Source organism: Pleuronectes platessa, chromosome 13 (assembly GCF_947347685.1).
Source record: "Pleuronectes platessa chromosome 13, fPlePla1.1, whole genome shotgun sequence".
Taxonomy (NCBI): domain Eukaryota; kingdom Metazoa; phylum Chordata; class Actinopteri; order Pleuronectiformes; family Pleuronectidae; genus Pleuronectes; species Pleuronectes platessa.
Window position 1 is genome coordinate 13,339,464 of NC_070638.1, and position 18,511 is coordinate 13,357,974.

General features: G+C 43.5%; 2 protein-coding genes and 1 long non-coding RNA gene across 3 annotated transcripts; 1 reads left to right on the forward strand and 2 right to left on the reverse strand.

Moving 5' to 3' along the window:
* Positions 1–2,005: 2,005 nt before the first annotated feature.
* Positions 2,006–4,306, reverse strand: cirbpa (cold inducible RNA binding protein a). The gene is made up of 6 exons (XM_053437213.1): positions 4,167–4,306; positions 3,377–3,510; positions 3,159–3,265; positions 2,857–3,004; positions 2,562–2,751; positions 2,006–2,449 (listed from the first exon to the last, which is right to left on the reverse strand). Exons 2-6 carry the CDS (start codon positions 3,474–3,476, stop codon positions 2,377–2,379), a joined length of 618 nt encoding a protein of 205 aa, XP_053293188.1. The 5' UTR covers positions 3,477–3,510; positions 4,167–4,306; the 3' UTR covers positions 2,006–2,376.
* LOC128454055 (uncharacterized) lies at positions 2,567–9,070 on the forward strand. The gene is made up of 3 exons (XR_008341593.1): positions 2,567–5,233; positions 5,916–6,410; positions 8,928–9,070. It is a non-coding gene; the product is annotated as an uncharacterized LOC128454055 (long non-coding RNA).
* On the reverse strand, positions 6,719–11,605 carry LOC128454052 (midnolin). The gene is made up of 7 exons (XM_053437212.1): positions 11,151–11,605; positions 10,676–10,763; positions 10,523–10,585; positions 9,199–9,699; positions 8,940–9,045; positions 8,238–8,486; positions 6,719–7,385 (listed from the first exon to the last, which is right to left on the reverse strand). The coding sequence occupies exons 1-7, from the start codon at positions 11,357–11,359 to the stop codon at positions 7,213–7,215; spliced, it is 1,389 nt and encodes a 462-aa protein (XP_053293187.1). The 5' UTR covers positions 11,360–11,605; the 3' UTR covers positions 6,719–7,212.
* Positions 11,606–18,511: the final 6,906 nt, after the last annotated feature.

Genomic DNA, 18,511 nt, shown 5'->3' on the forward strand with positions numbered 1-18,511 from the left:
TAAAAAGAGATTAATAGAAGGATTAAGTCTGGCAACTGGTGCTTTTGAAGACATAAAAAAAATATGCATGCAACACTATTCATGAGTCTGAAACTCACCACTTATTTCATATGTAAGGGTGCAAAGAAAAACAACTGAATAGTCTAAGACACCTTACACATCAAATAGGACTGCTGTGGGGCATTACTGGAGCGAATTGGAGGACTAATGCAGTGAACAGAAGTGGACTGAGCACAGTGCTATCCATGACTTAAGAGGCCAATGCTTTTTGTGGACGAGGTGGAGCTCTGCATTCCCGGAGTGTCACAGTGGAGCTTCCCCCCCTCGAATGAAAATTTAAGTGTCAGAAGAGGACATGGCATGTTGGTAGGCGACATCTGAAGCAGAGGACTAAAACAGCGACTTATTTTGAAGGTATTCATGGAAACAATGAGAACTGAGTTTGAAGGATGTGAGCAAAGCAAAAGGAGATTTTTACCTCACGTGCATTGGCCTACTTTCTCCACATATGACCTAGGCAAGAGAGCAGCTTTCATCTGAGGAGCACTTGTTGGTAGACGCAACACTTCGCTCTCCAAGGACTTGTAGGTTTTTGAAGTGGCTGACCGCTTGAATGTAATGAAGCATTAACATGACCAGACACCAGCTGACGTTTTCCCAGCATTTCCATGTGCCACTTAAAGGGCTATTTAGTCAGATGTCTTAACATCTGTTTTCTACGATTAACATATCTGACTAACAAGTTGTTTGAGACACTCAGAATTCACTGGGCCAAAATGCAACTTTTATGATCTTAGGAAATTAGACTGTCAAGTGAACTTTTACAAATTTCACCAAAATTCTGTATTTTTCAAGACAACGTGAGACTAAACTGCCAATTTTTATTTTCCCTACAGAGACATCCATGTTTAAGGTCAGTGCTTTCCGCAGGTGACTTGATTCTCACGCAGCAAATTACATTAACACACGAGCCTACAGCTCTACTTCCCCCATGCGATAGTTTCGAAAGGCAAAAGAATCAAGATTATTTTCCACAGTCTGTTTAATAGGCTCCATGAAGCCAAACTGACAAAGAAAAAAAACGTTGATCATACAAAGAACATAAAGTACAAAACTGTTCCCGGTTGAGATATTACTTTGGGGAAACGAAGGTACATTTTTCGATCACTTAAACAAGATTAGTCCATTTTACAGCACATTTAAAATGCAGATGTTGAGCACAGAAGATACCTTGGACAGACTGTAGCATGCTGCAATTTGCAACTTCATGAACAGCCGGCCACTTCGGATGTGTAGTTCACCAGTCTGAAAGGAATTCACTCTTTTGGGAAATTGAACACACAGGAGCCTCAGCTAAACTAGGTTTGATAGTAAAAAGGAATTTAGCATCAAATCCCCGGTCTGTTCTACAGTTAAGGGATCTCTTCTCACTCAGTCCAAATCCTGACAAGTGGTAGTCGAGTCAGAGACTGAGAAGGGAAATGAAGTACAAAAACAAAAAAAGGTCAGATATTTCAATAAAAAAAACTCAGAATCATATCAGGAAACACTAAATGTGCTGGACAAGAAGTCTACAGCGACTGTAGTGGCTGTTCAACAAGAGCCATGTGGAGAGCTGTCTGATCCCCAAAATGGGACTTAAGTTATAGTACTTATCAGATTACAGAGATGCCCTTTAGTTAAACGGTCTTTTGGAGGAATAAAAGATGCCCAATCAAGCATGGTTAGAGTCTGGAACTGCAATTTATAACATGGGTTGTTAAGGAATGACCAAAACTCATGGCTACATTGTTTTAAGATAATTGAGCTACTACAACAGAACTACAAAACTAAGGTCAGCAATAACACGTGGACATTTTTCTTGAGGAGCGCATCTTTGAAATACAGCCAGCCAAGTGATGATCTTGAATCAGGGAGACGTTTACTCGTTTGTAGCTGAGGATAAGAAGTGGGCACACAGGTAAAGACACTGAAAGTTCCAACACTGGAGTCTCACAAAATCCCCCTCAACCCCCAGTCCTAAAACCCTCCCTCATTTTGCTGGCCTAAAAGGGTTCCATCGGCTGAGATACGAGCAATGTGCAGTAAATGCCTCCTAAGGCGTTTCAAATCGGCCTGGTTAGCACAGTGGGATGGGGCTAGTAAGATCGGCCATCAGTATCAAGCGAGACATCAACTTGGGCTCAAGTATAAGACTGAGGGGCATACGCAATGCATGTCTTCACATGTTGGGGCTGTGAAACTGCCGTAATACAATGTGGATGTATGATGAGGATTAAGAAATCCCATTCTACCAACTACATGTGTAACTTTGGTGAATTAACGTGTTTAAAGATTGAAAATGGCAGCCCCAACACAAGTCTACATAAATTAATATCATTCATGCTTACCATAGCTGTCATATCCTTCACGGTAGGAACCAGAGCGATCGCCATATCCACTCTGACCCCTGAAAATTCAGAAACAAGTTGAAATTGATTAGAATTGAATTGATAAGCAAATAATTATCACCCATTCAATATTAACTTATATTGTTTTCATTCAGTGTTTCCACATCTTACCTATTTTCTCTGTAGCCGCCGCCACCGCCGCCGCCTCCTGATGAGTATCCGCCACTTCTGTAGCCGCCACCGCTGCTGCCGCCACCAAAGCTCCTCTCTCCGCCGCCACCACCACCACCAAAGCTTCTGTCACTGTAGCTCCTGTCCCCATATCCCCTGTCTCCATTGAAGCCACCACTTCCACCGAAATCTAATGAAAAGATAATAAATAAGTTAGCACTGACCAAATGGACAAAAACAGAAATATTCAAATAAATTTGAATTAATCAAATAATAAGAGCGCTGCGATACGTACTGTCTTCCCCTCTAGAGTACCCTCGTCCGCCCCTCCCCCCCCTGGAGTTTGTGAATCGGCCACCTCGTGGTGCTGAACCAAAACCAGTCCTCTGGCGTCCACCTCCCTTTCCCGCTTCATCAACGCGAATCGCTCTGCCATCGAGAGTCTGAAACACAAATCCCTCGTTAATATCTTTGTGTATATAACACACTGAAAAACGATGGATGGACCGGTTCAATACTAAAAATACAAAAAAGCATTAAATCATTTTTATATTAAAATGTAATACACTGATAGATTACAATGATAAAATGATTTACCTTGCCGTTCATTGCCTCCAATGCATCTTTGGCGTCCTCTGCGTTGTTGTACTTAACAAAGCCGAAGCCACGAGACCTTCCGGTCTCTTTGTCTCGGATCACGTCGACTAAAAAAGGGAAACGGTCAAAAAAAAATTAATTCAACCCGTTAAAATACTCGATCGTGTCGAGTGGACTGTGATTTATCAATGGGAAGATTGAAATGTAGGAGGCGCTACCTTTCTCCATGTTTCCATATTTGCCGAAGGCCGCACTGAGAGACTCCTCGTTGGTCTCGAAGCTCAGTCCTCCGACGAATAATTTACCTTCGTCCGACATTTTTATGTGTAGTTAAACAACACACCAACAACACCTACAGGCACAGAGAACACAAATTTGTTAAACCTTCGCTACTAACATCGACTGCCGTGTAAGTAGGTCACTGGTACCGTTACACGAGGTAAGGACCAACCCTCCCTGCGCAATCGTGCAAAAAAAGTCCGGCTGTTATCGCGGCATCAAACGAGACCATAAATAAGTTATATTTCATTGAGATTGGTCGGAAAAAAACCAATTGGCTTGTTGGTGCATAGTAAGGCTTCGGGCCTACACGCATGCCTCGGCTCAGTTAGCGGATCAGCTATCATCTTCTCCTGTGGGCGCCATTTTGTAGCGCCGAGCTGATGCGTCCACTTTGTTTCACGGCCCGCCAGTTACCGCTGCCTCATTCTCAACCTTATATAACTGAGCGATTAGCATGTTTGTAGAGATTAGCGGAATCCAAATGATCTTATATTCCTTACAAAAGAAGAAAGGGTTGTTTTAACACGGTCGAAAAAATGTCGTTGCATGGGGGGGGAAACGCACATTTGTTCGTCACCATTACATTATCGAGCTACGGTCTCGAGGCAAGATTTCTTTAAAAAATATATAACCATCAAGTAGAATACACAAGTCGCATCGATATTTGTACGTCACAAAGACCACGAAGAGAAATGTGCGCATCGTCAAAGTTTAAAGAGCATTTACCGTTTCTATGTCAGGAGCGGAAGGACGATCAGCGGAGCTGCAGGTCGAATGAGGGAGAATGGAAGCGGCGCTCCGCTTTTCAGCGCGCACCCAGCTATCTTCTTCTGCGAAATTCGACACCTAACACGGCGGCTCTACAGCGCCACCTATCGACCCGGCTGCTCTAACCGCCACGGGATTGGGTGGGGGGAGCAGAATATCTCCTCTGTGATCAATGATATGTCTGATGTGGATTTTCAACAAAAACCCAGTCCATCTATCTTGTCAATAATGACAGTCAATAATCTCTTTCTCCGTCACGGACAAAAATCCTCACATGAATCTATAAGTGCCATCTGTAAAAAAAAATATATATAAAACTATATACAAAGGAATTGTTTTGCTCCCTTTCGCTTTCATAACAAGTGATACAACACCCAGGATCCCCAATATAAATATCAATAGCTTTTTATTTATGAAAGCAGATAATATACTATTTCATGAGAGGAATTCATTAAGCACACTTTTCTTCGGATTGGCCGGTGTTCCTCGTAGATGTAGATATCGTGGAGGATCGTAGGTGTTTAATGCACTAAATGTAAGTCGCTTTGGATAAAAGCTTCCGTTAAAATGACATGTGATGTGAACAAGACGCATTTAATTCGACCGGTATCTGTTGATTACTCTATCTCTCAGGAATCCTCTGAACCGAACTGGGGACAATGTGAACACAGTCACAACAGCAGCAGACATGTTTACGTTCCGTAGCACACTTGCAGCACGCACGCGTACACTGCGTGGAGCGGACATACCCGGACTCCTTACTTATTGTGCTGATTTGAACAAATCTCAGCCATGAACTCCCCAAATACAAACAGTTTATTGAATCAGAAAGAGAGAACACTCTGGATCACTGTTACACAATAGTGCACCGCGGTGCATTATGGGACATTCTGACCACGCCATGGCCAACCTGATTCCCGCCAACAGGCAGCAAAGGAAAGCTCTCTCTCTCTCTCTCTCTCTGTCTCTCTCGTTAGGACTGCACTGACTGACTGCTGTATCCATATATCTATGGCTGTATCAGGGTGAGTTACAACAACGACAAACCCTGGTGCACGACCAAACTCACACAGTGAAAGGGATAGTTCACCCAAAAAGGGAAAATTCCCTCATTATCTATTCACCACTATGTGGATAGAGGGCTGAGTGACATGTTTAAGTCCACAAAACACATTCAAGGGTAAACAGTGCAAAAGCTTAATCCAATATAATTGAAGTAACAAGTGACCATGTATAAAAAAACAAGAGAAAATCATAAAATGCCTCATGGAATGTCATTCAAGTGCCCTTGAGCCCCAGACATTTAAGTCATTTACACCATGTTTTCAGCTCAAATGTCTCTGATACCCTCCTCTGGAGCAAGCATTCGTGCGTGGATCACAGTAGACTTTTAGGCCAAAGCATTTATTCTTGTTCTGTTGTTTTCTTTACGTTAGAAGAATCGGTACCCCAATTCTTTCAATTGTATTGGATTTAGCTGTAATGCTTTTTACCCCTGAAACTCCCAAAGTGACCTCAAGTGGACTAAAACACCTCACCTACCTCTCCATTGGGATAGTGGTGAATAGATCAATATTCTGTGAACTATCCCTTTATGGTTGATGAAGGAGAAGGCATTTAGTAGTGGGGATAGGTTTAAAGAGTCCAAGTTTAGAGATGAACTTCCAACATCACTCTATGCTAACGACTCTCCTCCTGTCTGAACAGGGCTTGGACAGATCACAAACTACAAACCTTCAACCCCCACTCCATTAATTAATTGTGCCTTTAACCAGCTGAACCAGTTCTACTGTCGTTTTGAAAGACAATGGTCTACACCAACAACAGCTCAGCAGGGCGCAGTGACCCTTCACACCTTCCCCCTCTACCACAGTGTCATCCCTTTCCATCCTGAAGAGGGGAGTCAACCAGCTCCTCAGGAGAGAAACCCCCCACAAAGCAGATGCTCAGCTGTCTCCAGTGTTCACAGAAATTTTTAACACCTCACTGGAGACATGTTATATGCCACACTGCTTCAAATCCTTCGACACCATCCCCAAAAAACCAAGGACCACAGAACTTAATGACTACAGTCCCGTTACCCTTACTTCTGTGGTAATGAAGTCTTTTGATCACTTGGTCTCTTCCACCTCAAGGACATCCCCAACCCCCCTCCAAGACCATCTACAGTTCAACACTTTAACCCCCTGCTCTGCTCCAGGGGTGAGGAATAACTTGACTGAGTCCTGGGCATCTGCAGTCTCGGGTCATAATCCATTTTGAGCTAATGAAAATAGCCTGACATTTTCTGCAGATGTAATCCCTTTCATTGCTTCCAAATCATCACATGCTCTAGGAAGTAAATGGAAGATTTACTTAATATGTCCTACATATGATATATGGATGTGTGATTGTGTTAATTGTGGCTAGGGGAGTAATCCTGAGTGAATTAACATGAGAAATGTTGCTCTCAATGACAAAGGGCAGTAGATGTATAGGCCACTAGAAAAGGACTTGATCAATTCAGTGAGTTCAGGTTTTCAAATTTCTTCCTTTATTCCTTGCATATTTTCTCCTGACAATATTATGAGCAAAATATTTTGAGCAACATCGTCTACATAGGTCAAAACATACAGTTTACATTCAAGACATGTATAGTTAAGGCATTTTACACATAAAACACACACAACAAGAGGTCTTTGTCCAAACAACACAGACATATAACAAGACAAAAAGTACACCTAAGCTTTTGTGGCAAAACAATGTCATGGTCGGACATGAAAATAAGCTCAGTGTGACGACAACCACAGGAATTTACAGTCCTCAGATCTTTTAATATTACATTCCTCAGAAATACTCAAAGTATAAAAATCAAAGCACAGAGCCTCTGGTCTTTTTTTGGGGGGAGTTTACTCCACTGTTATTTCACCTGTTGCACAAAGGTTTTTCAATGTTAGTTGCTTCTTCTTTTCAGTAAGCTGCCACTGCTGTCACAGTGAGTGGACCTCTTGTGTCCGGTTTTCTTTTAGGGGTGGTGTTGACGTTGTTGGTACGGGTGAGAAGTTTGTGAGAGGTGCAAGTTCCTCCGAGACCGCCTGCGAAGGCGCCGCTGATGCATCAGAGACTGGAGGTGCTCAAGCTTACACTGCAAGTTTTGATCCTCCTCTGTGGATGAGCGCGGGGCGGGACCCTCCTTATCTACAGGACAGACAAGAAATAAACTGTCAAACATACTACTCAAAATATAAGTTGTGTTTAAGTGGGTTCTGCCCTTAGTCATATAATCATGAGAAATATGTTCATGTTGGAAGAGTAAGAAGTGGAGAAAATATCTTTCTTTGATGTGGAATAGGACACATGCATGCTTTGCTTTGAAAGTATTCATGGTAAATGAAGTTCAAACGTGTAAGCCCAAGAGAGAGAATTAATCAATTGATAATGAAAGCAGTCAGGAAATAATCTAAATAATTTAAAGGCATATTGCAGGTTACTACAATGGCTTAGAGAGTGCAGACCACCACAAAGACTCAACAGTTTTTTTATGAAACCCCACTCAAGTTCACTAGATGTGGATATTTATTTGGATTTGCCCACACTCATAAAGATCAGCCCCCTCAAGCAATGTTAAATTAAGTGAAAAAACCCTCTTACATCCTCTCGGTCAAAGAGAACCTAGAAATGAAGTCAAACTTGTATGGTTTACTCGTAGGCTTCACCCCACATACATAACACTGAGGTCGCTAAGGTTTACAGTTCTCCCACTCCCCTGTGTGAATAGCTATTTGAAAATTAGCACAGCACTGAAACTTTGGTCAGTGTCATGCAAACCTCTTGAACCTCTGTTGTGAAGGGTTGGATTAAGACTCTCTCTTTGTTTGTATGAACCCATATATCTGCCGTTGTCCCTGAGCTGGCCTGTAGGCCTATACATTTTGACTGTAAATATATGTTGGAATCCCACTACTGTAGTCTTGGGGGTTATTCCCGCAATATTCAAGGTCACAGTTGCTTGTTCTCTGTGTTTTCAACATGAAATCTGGTCAAGCGGACCTGGAGCTGTGCTGCACTGCTGTGCCCTCTGGGTCCCTTGTGGTTTGGCTCTTGCTCTGCTGGGCCCCTCTGCTGTGAGCACTGGCCTGACTGGGTTGTTTAGAACGGGACAGTGGCGCTGAGACAGGGTGGGCGGTGCCCCCTGGTGGTGACAGGCGGCTCTGAGGAGATCGCTGAGGATCTGGAGGATGATGCTGACTCCACGGCGCCGATGGCTGATACCAGTCTGACTGTGAGGAGCCAGACTGCCTGATGGGCAGAGGAGAGGAAAGAGAGAGTGAGAGCCTGATATGGATGAATAAGAACAAGTACAAACCAACACAGTGGAGAACTGAGCTGCTTTGTAGCAGAGGAGGTTATATTTTCAACCACATTGTTTGTTTGTAAGCAAGATTACACAAAATAATATCGGATAACCACAACATTTGGAGAGGGCGGATGGTGTACAGGTAAAGAGAGAACCCATACATTTTGGTCAGGATCCAGGGTCTGCTATCCCTTTCTCAAAAATTGTGAGATCAGGTGCTTTCATAATTTTCCTGGATTTATCAGAGAATAATTATGGATCTTGATGGAAAAAAAATCAGACATGTTTAAATACATGTTAACGGTGGTTTCATAAGAGGCCTGTTGGGCCTTTGGAGAAGGCTTAGGCTTTACTGTATGTTGTGTTTTCTGCTGCTTCCACAGAGAGAGACTTACCAGAGAACGTGCCGGAGAAGACGCCTGGAGAGTGGCTCTCAAAGCTCTCTATGACTGCTCCTGGCTGCTTGCACAGCTCTTCAGCTGAAGACGAATTATCACTAGTCTGTGAAAAAGAAAGAGGGAAAGTTTATCTCTTGGTTTCACCATCTGTGAAATAAAAGGGAACAAGAAACAACTGGATGTTTCCTTAACTTTTTTACAATTTTATTGTGAAGGATATGTTATTTACTTCTGCAATAGAATACGTGGAGCTAACCGTTTTGAAGGTTGAGGCCGGCACTGGGCTAGGGGGTCCAGGACTGGAGCCGGTCGGAGCAGGTGAGCAGACTGGTGTGGCTGCTGGTTGAGGACAGCCGAGACAACCAGAAGGCAGAGAAGGATCACAGGGAGATGTGTGTGTAGAGTGACAGGATTGAGGTAGAGATGAGCGCTGTGGGCAGTTTACATTAGGGACAGTGGTGGATGACTGGGTGGTGGGAGCTGTTGTGATTAATGAAGTTCTGGGTCTTTGAAAGCTGTGTTGGATCGGGGATGTAGAGTCAGCAGATGGAGGTGAGGGGGTTTGGGGAGCAGGTGAGGTAGCGGAGGCAGAGCCAGGGTGGCTCATGCTGCCAGCAGTCTGCAGGACTCTCACGCCCCCGTCCTGCTGCAGCTCCTTCACATCCTGCGCCGACAGCTGGAGCTGCACGTACATCACATGAGCACCGATTCCCAGGTTAATGGTCAGAGGGGAGTGTCCAGACAGGAAGTCACTGATCTGCACGATAGTCAGGAAACAAACACTTCAGCCGGTGACAGTGAGTTTGGGTGAACTGACCACACCAGGGGCAGATATAGGATTTTTCTAAATATGGGGCCTTAAAGGGGCCAGAATCATTCACAGTCAATTATATGTCCATCATCCATGCACAACTCCTGATTCAGTAAGCTGCACTTTAAGGTCATACCTTGTTTACATTTAGCTCTATAGTTTTGAGCAGAGCCACACAATTGAGCATATTTTGTAAATTGTTCCTCAAGACAGTCATTGTAAATGTAACACTAAAACTAATTACAACAAACAAACCTGCAGGTCAAATTCCTAATCATAAATCAAATATGATTTCACACAAATCTTGACAATTATGCTTTTGCATTAACTTTAAGCTGCATCACCTTGCTATACGTCAAATGAATGGTTTACGTTAGCATGAAGGTTTGGGAATGGAAGTCAATGCAATGTTCTAATAAGGATAAAGCTGCGCAGGCGTGTGGGTGTGTGATGTTTGCAGAATGTAGGTTTGCACATTTCTCCCCATTTTTCCTGTCCATTCTCAGCTGAGCTGTTGTTCTCCAGTGAGAACTACATGAAGTCCACTTTGGTCCTTTAGATTATAGTGTATCGACACAAAGAAGCCAGGGTTTTAACTTTGGAAATGTCTGAGGTATTTTCTGACCTGTCTCACAAAATATGTTACACCAATGCATAGTTGGAATTCTTCAAAGGACATTACTGTTATTTCTGCACCACATTCAACAAGTTGTCTTACTAGCTGTTTGCCGCATACGGTGGCCCTTTACATTATACATCAAAATCTCACCTGAGACTCGGTTAAACTTTCCAAAACGTCCATCACAGTCCTCTCAGCCCTGGTAGTGGAGCACTGGCAGTAAAAACAGAACATTTCCATGAAGCCTGATGCATGTGTGTAAACGTTAGTTGACAAGTGAAGGATGTGCATCGTTTGACTTACGACTAAACCAGCTTCGATGACAGGGACCAGTGTCAGTTTGCTGCCATCTGCTACTCCCAGCTCCTGCAGTCTTCCTGCAGTCAGCTGCCTGGTTCGTAATATTGGTATTATTGTATGTATGGCAATTTGTATTCATCATGTGGACACAGTCTCTCTCACACACACAAACACACACATGCATGTCTCTCTATAGTTGTGAGGACACCTATTGACATAATGCATTCCCCAGCCCCTTACCATCACAACTAAATGCCTAACCAGTCCCCTAAACTCTAACCTAAAACTGATTCTAACCCTAAAGCCAAGTCTTTACCCTCAAAAAGCGATTGAATTTGAGGACCCGCTAAAATGTCCTCACAACGTCAGAATGTCCTCAAGATTATGCTGTAGAACCAAAATTGGCCCTCATAACTATAGCTAGAAACACACCCACACACACTTAATGATTTCCCAGCATGCAGGGTCTGCAGCCCACCTGTCTTTATGCAGCAGCACGGCTCTGTTCCTCTGCAGCCGGAGCCTCTGGGAGATCCGTGTCCTCAGCCCTTCCACGGTCTCTCCCCGGGGGACGGTGAGCTCCACCGGGCTGCCGGTGGTGGAGGTGATGGACAGACGCATGGTGGACGGACCGGTGGAGGCTCCTCCGGCCCCGCAGCCGTACACATCCCCCCGCTGCTGCTCCATCGAGCTGACAGTGTGAGACCTCCCAGTTAATAAAACCAGACTCTGGTCCAGGATCAGCTCACACGGGATGAGACAGTGTTTCTATTCTGGGTTGTGATTCTCATTCCGCCGTGAAAAACTGAGACGCGTCTTTAAATGTCTTTAAAAAACGAGGATTATGGGTAGATTTCACCGCAACAGTTTCTCTTCCTGTCTGACAGTCGCAGCTTTACTCCACCGAGCGTAAAACACCACAGCCAACTCCCTGTAAGCCCCGCCCGTCTGGGCACACAGCCAATCAGCGAGAGCCGAGGGGACAGTCAGCCTGTACTGTCCAATCAAAACAGGTTATTCTCGACCTGGCTCCACCCTACTTTGTGCCACACTCACCATTCATAAATGATGCAATGAACACAGCACAACACATTTTGTACAGGATGTGGAAATGTTAGTTCTTCCACATCAGTCATTATTTTTTTATGAATACCTTATACCTGATCGCGTGCATCATAACCCCTTTTATGTTCATATTTTTTAAAGATTTAAATACCTGACTAATTAAATCATTGACTACATCAATAGTTCTAATTCTGTGTATATTTGTTAAGTCTTCAAATATCTGTCAAATTAACTGATGGACTATATAGGTCATTTATTTTTATTAATATTTTCAAATATCTCTCGATATTATCTACTCATAATATCTTTAATTTCAAATGATCGACTGTACATTCGATTTTAAACGTGTACATATCTTGTCACTATTAAGAGTTTAACCAAGATATTTCATATTTCTGGATTACTGACTGACTCAAGGCATCATGAGAAACACATCTAGTTGGATTCCACCTTCTGTGAGGATCATCACTGCCCTGTTGCCCTGGAGTTTTTTTTTGGTTGATGGAACACAGGTTTATGTGTAAAACCAAATTCTAGGACACGGATCATTGTAACATCAATCACTGACTCATCAGTTAATCTGTTTATCTGGTGTGAAACAAGGCATCACCTTGAGTTGTGAAACCACATCTGGATCTTCTTTTTAGCAAAGATACATAGACAATGGGCGAAAGGTATACAGGTAAGTCCAGTTGAAAGGCTAAATATATATTACTTTATTTTCTATATATTTGTATTGATAGAGGATATGAAGAACGAGCCATCATAGTTAAATGTGTGAGCTTGTGCAACATAAATAACAAAGTTTTATTTACACTACTGTCCTAAAAGTATGTACAATTGGAAATCCAATCTGTATTTGGATCTATATAAATACATCTTTACAAATTGCAGACTAACAGATATCAACCCCCTAAATATGCCTGATTTCTTCATCAAGATCCATGAATTATTCCGTAAGAAATCCACACGAATGTAAGGATATGGAACAACATTTAAAGAGTTCTTATTGGGTCATGCCCTGTCCTTTCACATGGAAATCTGTTCAGCTACTTGGGTGTCATCTTGCTTTCAAACATATAATCATTCTGTAATATGCTTCAAATTGTTCAGTTAAGATCAAATCTGTGTGTTTAAAGAACGTTCTCAATCCCTTCTCCTTCGTTGTTCCCTTTTCAAGGTCACATGGGTGCTGGAGCCACGTCCCACCATGCACAGGGAAGCACCCATCACATGCACATATATGGAAGCTGGATAACCCTCGCTGCTCGGACCACAGTGTTATTTGTATTCTGCAGACGTCCACATCCTCTGCTGTATTCGTGTCCACCCTGTGTCCACGGCAGGGGGGCGTCGGGCTGCACCTGTCACGTGATGCACACAGGAGAGGAGCTGCTCTGGAGTGAAGCAACTCGGGAAGTGGGCAGAGAAATGCAGCTAATATGTGTCTCCTCGCTGCCGCTAAAAATAGCTGCACCCATAACACCCCCGCTTTGTCCAGCCTGCGTCACTCCTCTCCCATATAACCTTCCTCTCCTCCCCTCCCTCGCCCCCACACTCACTCCTCCGCACTCTCTCCTAAATGCAGACATGTTGTGATGTTATCTTTGTGTCTTTTCTGTCTATCAGTGTGTGGGAAAACCGGTATTTATTCTTTTTTCTCCCCTTCTGCTTCCCTTGTTTTAGAATCATCATCTCTGTCTGTATGAGACGCTCCATAGATCTAATGAAACATGTAGTGTTCTTATCGTTGTGTGCCTTCTGTCAATCAGTGTGTGGGAAAAGCATGTTTTCTTTTGTCTCCTTTTCTTGCTCCCTGTATGAGCCGCTTCATAGGTCTTTGCTCTGTAAATCCCTGATGATACTGTCGCGTGGTTACGCAGAAAATGAAATCTAAGAGCACAGCTTCATTGGAATTCAAAAGGAATCCCACACTCATCTCTTCTTGGTCTTTTCTCCTTTTACGTGACTGGAGGCCATTTTCCCTCCCTCCCTCCCTGAGACTACCCCCAAGACCCTCACCCGTCCCCCCCATGCATTTCTATGGCAGCGTGTCATACTGAAAGGGAGAGGTCGCTAGTTTACATTCATTAGGCAGGCCTCGCCGAGAACAATTCCACAGGATGTCCTGCTCTCCAGTGCGTGCACAGACGCAGCTCTGACGTCAGCATTACAGCAGCACACACACACACACACACACACACACACACACACACACACACACACACACACACACACACACACACACACACACAGGCTCTGTATATGCTCTCCCCTACATTCCTCCCACCCCCTCTCTTGGCATCATTTCCCAGATGTTTCAATCCGCTGCTATGTTACACCTCAGAATCCCAGGAATCTCAGAGATTGTAAGTAAGGAATCTGCCCTGATTATTTCAACAAGACTTGTCTTACTGACAGACTGTGAAAACATCAAATGGCCTCAGGTTGTCTGAAAATACAGACGCACAGATGGAGGATTGCTCTCAAAGCTCTATGATGATCTTTAAGGTATTAGTTTAATATCCTTAATTTGGTTGATAATCTGAATAAATCCCCAAACGAATGACTTTTTATGGTCTGAACCAAAATACTAGTTGTTTGTATATACCACAGTATTTAATACCTATCACTTGTAAAACTATAAACGATTTAGTCAATTTAAGGGTATTAAGAGTTTGCTGAGGTAAGCTCTATACTGTGTGTCATTCTTGTTAATAGATGAGTTTAGTATTAATGGTTCAATTCGTAAAAAGCAAGCAACTGCTCAGACATGTGCCCACAGAGGGGACGATTTATTTTCTGTACACTCTATAAACAAGTCACATGCTGTATTTGGGTTTTAGATGTTTGAAGAAATCTCTGAGGCTTTTGGAGTAAAGTAAACCCTCTTAAGCAGCGGAAAGTTCACAGGAGAGCTCAAAATATCCCAAAAATGTGCAAGTGCCCTGTTCCTGTCTTCTCACTGCCCGAGAAGACAGGAAAAGTCGGGAAAGTTCACATTTACACGTCACATGGAACACAGGCACGTTCCTGAACCAAAAGCGTAAACTGTGACACCTCTGTCTCCAGCAAATGTTGACTCCAGTTTACATGTAGGTCACAATTCCCCCGGCTGCATTAAACCGCTGGACTTTTGAGGTTATTTCCGTCACTCAACCAGTTCTTCTTTGAGCCGCCTTGCTGAAGTTTGTTAGAAGGGAAAGTTGTTTTCTGCAGAGACATAAAACAGGTTCTTCAGACGTCTGACTAACGTTGCTGCTTCAGACTCACCGTCCTCCCCCTTCGTGTTATCATCCAGCCCCAGATTAGACCTCCTGCCACTCTGCTGCCAAGGCGTTTTCTATTTGTGCTAAGCCTTCATTTTCTACATCTAACAGAGGTACACGCTGCGGAGGGCCGGATTGCAAGAAGGAGGTTGGATTAGAGTTTGTGGGCTAATTTAGTTTTGCCAGCCTGATAGAGAAATGACTTGATGTGAGAGAAAGGACTCAGAGGACAGAAAAAAGACAGACATATAATTAAAAAGGATTCAGACGCTGAAGAAACCCTCCTGCAGAGGTCATATTGGTCATACTCAATTACTTAACACTTATCTGAACCCAAACAAACAAACTATATCTACAAACAGCAACAGCAGTCCCAAGTTGAAACCAGCCAACTGCTAGATATGCACAGGATAATACGTTCTGCAAACTGGCACGAATAACCACAAGTATGTAATTCTGTTTTCCCGCTAAAGACCGGTTATGTACATGAGCAGGTCACCGGTGTACACTGCAGGATAAAAGTGTTTCCTAAAAGAGGATAGTGTGCTGTATAGACAGTGTTTTAATGGACTTTGGGGGGCATCAGGCTTAAAGGAACCGGTTGCTCCTACGCAACTGTGCACTAACTTCATCAACTGCTCTCAGGGGCGTCTTTTCAGTTTGGGGCAAGAGGTATTTGTCCTCTTTAAAGCCCTAATAACCCATGCTTCCCCTGATAGATGCAATATATAGATTCAAGAGTCCAGAGCATTATTGTCATTGTACGAGCACTACTAGAGCCAAGATTCACAATGGAAAATACTCAAATATAAAAATTAATTTGTAATAGAAATGTAAAAATAACCTAAAATAAGTATAAAATATGTTTCTGCGATAAAATATTAGTAAACACTAGTTGAGGTAACGCAGCTTTACATAAACACTTTCCTCACACTCCAATATATTTTTCCTTGATCTAAATAGATGTCTCTAGATCTCACACTTTGTTATCTCAATGTGGCCATAAAGCCCAGTGTACACGATATAAACCAAGCAGAACTCACACTGGGATGTTACCTGTTGCAGGTTTGATGTATTGATGAAACATAACGTTATCTCAGGAGCTCAGGGCAGTTGCCCCCCTGTTGGTAATTCGGTCTCATGTAAAGATAATGAGATAAAACTAAAATAATTCTTGCACCACGTATATCATCTGTGTGTAGTTATTTGCTGCTATTGTTGTTTTTTATGCTAAACTTGTATATATATATTTACACTTCTCTAATTGGAAAACACATTGTGACATTTTCTCATTTTGAATTCCCGAGACGTGAAACTACTTTGAGCTGGAGGGTCGTCTGCGTATCGTCATGGCCCCTGAAGGTCTGCCCCTTCATTGGATGGAAAGAAATAGAAAAACATGACACGAGGCGCTTCCATTTTAAGTACAGAATATTCAACACGAGAACTACTATAGTGCAACGATGCCACCGTGTGTTGAAAAATTAGATTACAAACGTCCGGGCCAACAATCTGTCTTCTTGCATCTTGTCTGGTAACAAGAAAAAAATTGAGACACAGCAAGGAGAAAATATTAAAATGCAGAGTTAGGTTTACTATTTATAAGAATACTAATACTAAAATAATCAATTAATCGACCTGTCAGCAGCTGCCATTCATGAGCAAAATTCTGTGAATGACGACGGGGTTCCTCCTCCATCGTACATCACCAACATCATCATCACCTCCTCCACCACCATCATCCTCATCATCATCACCAGCGCAGGTCATGTGCTGCGTCGGGAGCGGGCGGTGGGTGTGTCCAATCGCGTGTGGTTTCATTCATAACTCCAGTCTTCATTCGGAGCTCAGATTAAAGTATGCAGCCGGGGCAGGCTGCCTGCGCGCCGCTTCACACGGAGTCCACAGCCCGGTGAGTGCCACCTCCGCTCGGCTCCCATCAGCACCACTTCCCGGACCCACTCAGGCGGAGCGATGTGGGGCCGTTTCATTATGTAACATGTGGGAATAACCGACTCTAGATGATTGCGAAGCATCTGATTTCGTGAGACGCGTCCAGTGCGCACGCAGGGGCACCGCGCGCACGGCGATGCCCCGCACATGAAGCTCCCTCCTGCGTGATTCTAACGCTGATTGATTCCCCGCAGACTTGAGAGCAGACGACGCAGAGATGAGGGACCGCGCTGATCGGAGGGTTTTCGGAGAAGAGGCGAAGATGCTGCTGCCGCCGCTGGAGCTGCCGCTGCCGCTGCCGCTGAGCGCCGCCGCCGGCTGCCGCGCGTCGCTGTAGTCAGTCCTGCACAGAGCGGGGGGTGGGGGGAACAGCTGCTTCAACATAGACCGTAAGATACAGCACATCTGGAGCACATCAGCATCCAGGCACACGTCAGGATGATAGGCAGCCCCCCCCCCCCCCCCCCCCCCATTCATCTTCACTCTTCATCCTCACTGCTGGAGTTGTTTCTGTCTCCCTCACATGTTATGAATGAAGTGGGCGGATGTCTGTCTGTGTGATGAGCTGAGAGAAGATGCGAGGGTGCAGCATGGCATTAGACCCCGAAACGCGCACACGCAGGCTCACGCACACGCACACCCTTTCTCTTTCTCCCTCTCTCTCTCTCAAACACTCACACGCGCGCTTGCATAGGATTGGTATTTTCTGCACCACCTCGGGTCAGTGTTTTCATTTTTACCTTCGGTGTTTACTCACAGATTCAAAGATGCTGAAGCCCAAAGGTCTCTGCTGTTCATTATAACTTACAACTGGATTACAAGCAGATTGTTTCAGTGTAGGACGAGTGTATAGTAATAATAATAACAATAATAATAATAGTCATCTTCATCCTCATCCTCATCCTCATCATCATGTCCTATAAAAAGACACTAGAGAGAAGTAACAATACATTGAATGGAAGACTATGTAATAAATATGATCATTATTATTATATAAGGAAAAAGGAAAATGTTAGCATCACATTTAGGAACATTGTGATGCATAATGTCATTTCACTTTGTATTTTTCGCTTTAAAGCATTTTAGCTGCCTGATATTTAATCAGCAAAGATGAGACAGATGTGTTGAGCAGGAGATGTCATTTGCACGGAGGGGAACACTGGTCATGTAAAAAATAAATAAATACAGAAAACAACACAGGAAATGAATTTCAAAAGAAAAAGAACAAAATTTATAGAAAGTCTCTTTTCACCCGCCATGCAACTTTTAAATGAATCTGCTGTTTGCTCTTGTGTTTGGAAGTGCATGGTCGAAGTGAGAAAGAAAACTATCAAGAAATACACAAAGACATACCCACACACGCACACACACGCACACACACGCACACACACACACACACACACACACACACACACACACACACACACACACACACACACACACACACACACAGACTTAATGGTCTGCTGACACTGACCATGTGTGAAGCATCACCCAAATAATTGAAAAAAACCAGGATATGTATGTGGTGTGTGTGTGTGTGTTTGCATGT

What these genes read in the sequence shown, in the direction of transcription:
- LOC128454052 (XM_053437212.1), bottom strand. Translation starts at nt 11,359, where the DNA reads ATGGAGCAGCAGCGGGGGGATGTGTACGGCTGCGGGGCCGGAGGAGCC. An exon ending in TCATCGAAGCTGGTTTAGTC is followed by an intron (nt 10,586 to 10,675) that starts GTAAGTCAAACG and finishes TTTTACTGCCAG; the next exon opens with TGCTCCACTACCAGGGCTGA. An exon ending in GCAGTGCAGCACAGCTCCAG is followed by an intron (nt 7,386 to 8,237) that starts GTCCGCTTGACC and finishes TCTGTCCTGTAG; the next exon opens with ATAAGGAGGGTCCCGCCCCG.
- cirbpa (XM_053437213.1), bottom strand. Translation starts at nt 3,476, where the DNA reads ATGTCGGACGAAGGTAAATTATTCGTCGGAGGACTGAGCTTCGAGACC. An exon ending in ATATGGAAACATGGAGAAAG is followed by an intron (nt 3,266 to 3,376) that starts GTAGCGCCTCCT and finishes TCCCTTTTTTAG; the next exon opens with TCGACGTGATCCGAGACAAA. An exon ending in TGGAGGCAATGAACGGCAAG is followed by an intron (nt 3,005 to 3,158) that starts GTAAATCATTTT and finishes TTTGTGTTTCAG; the next exon opens with ACTCTCGATGGCAGAGCGAT.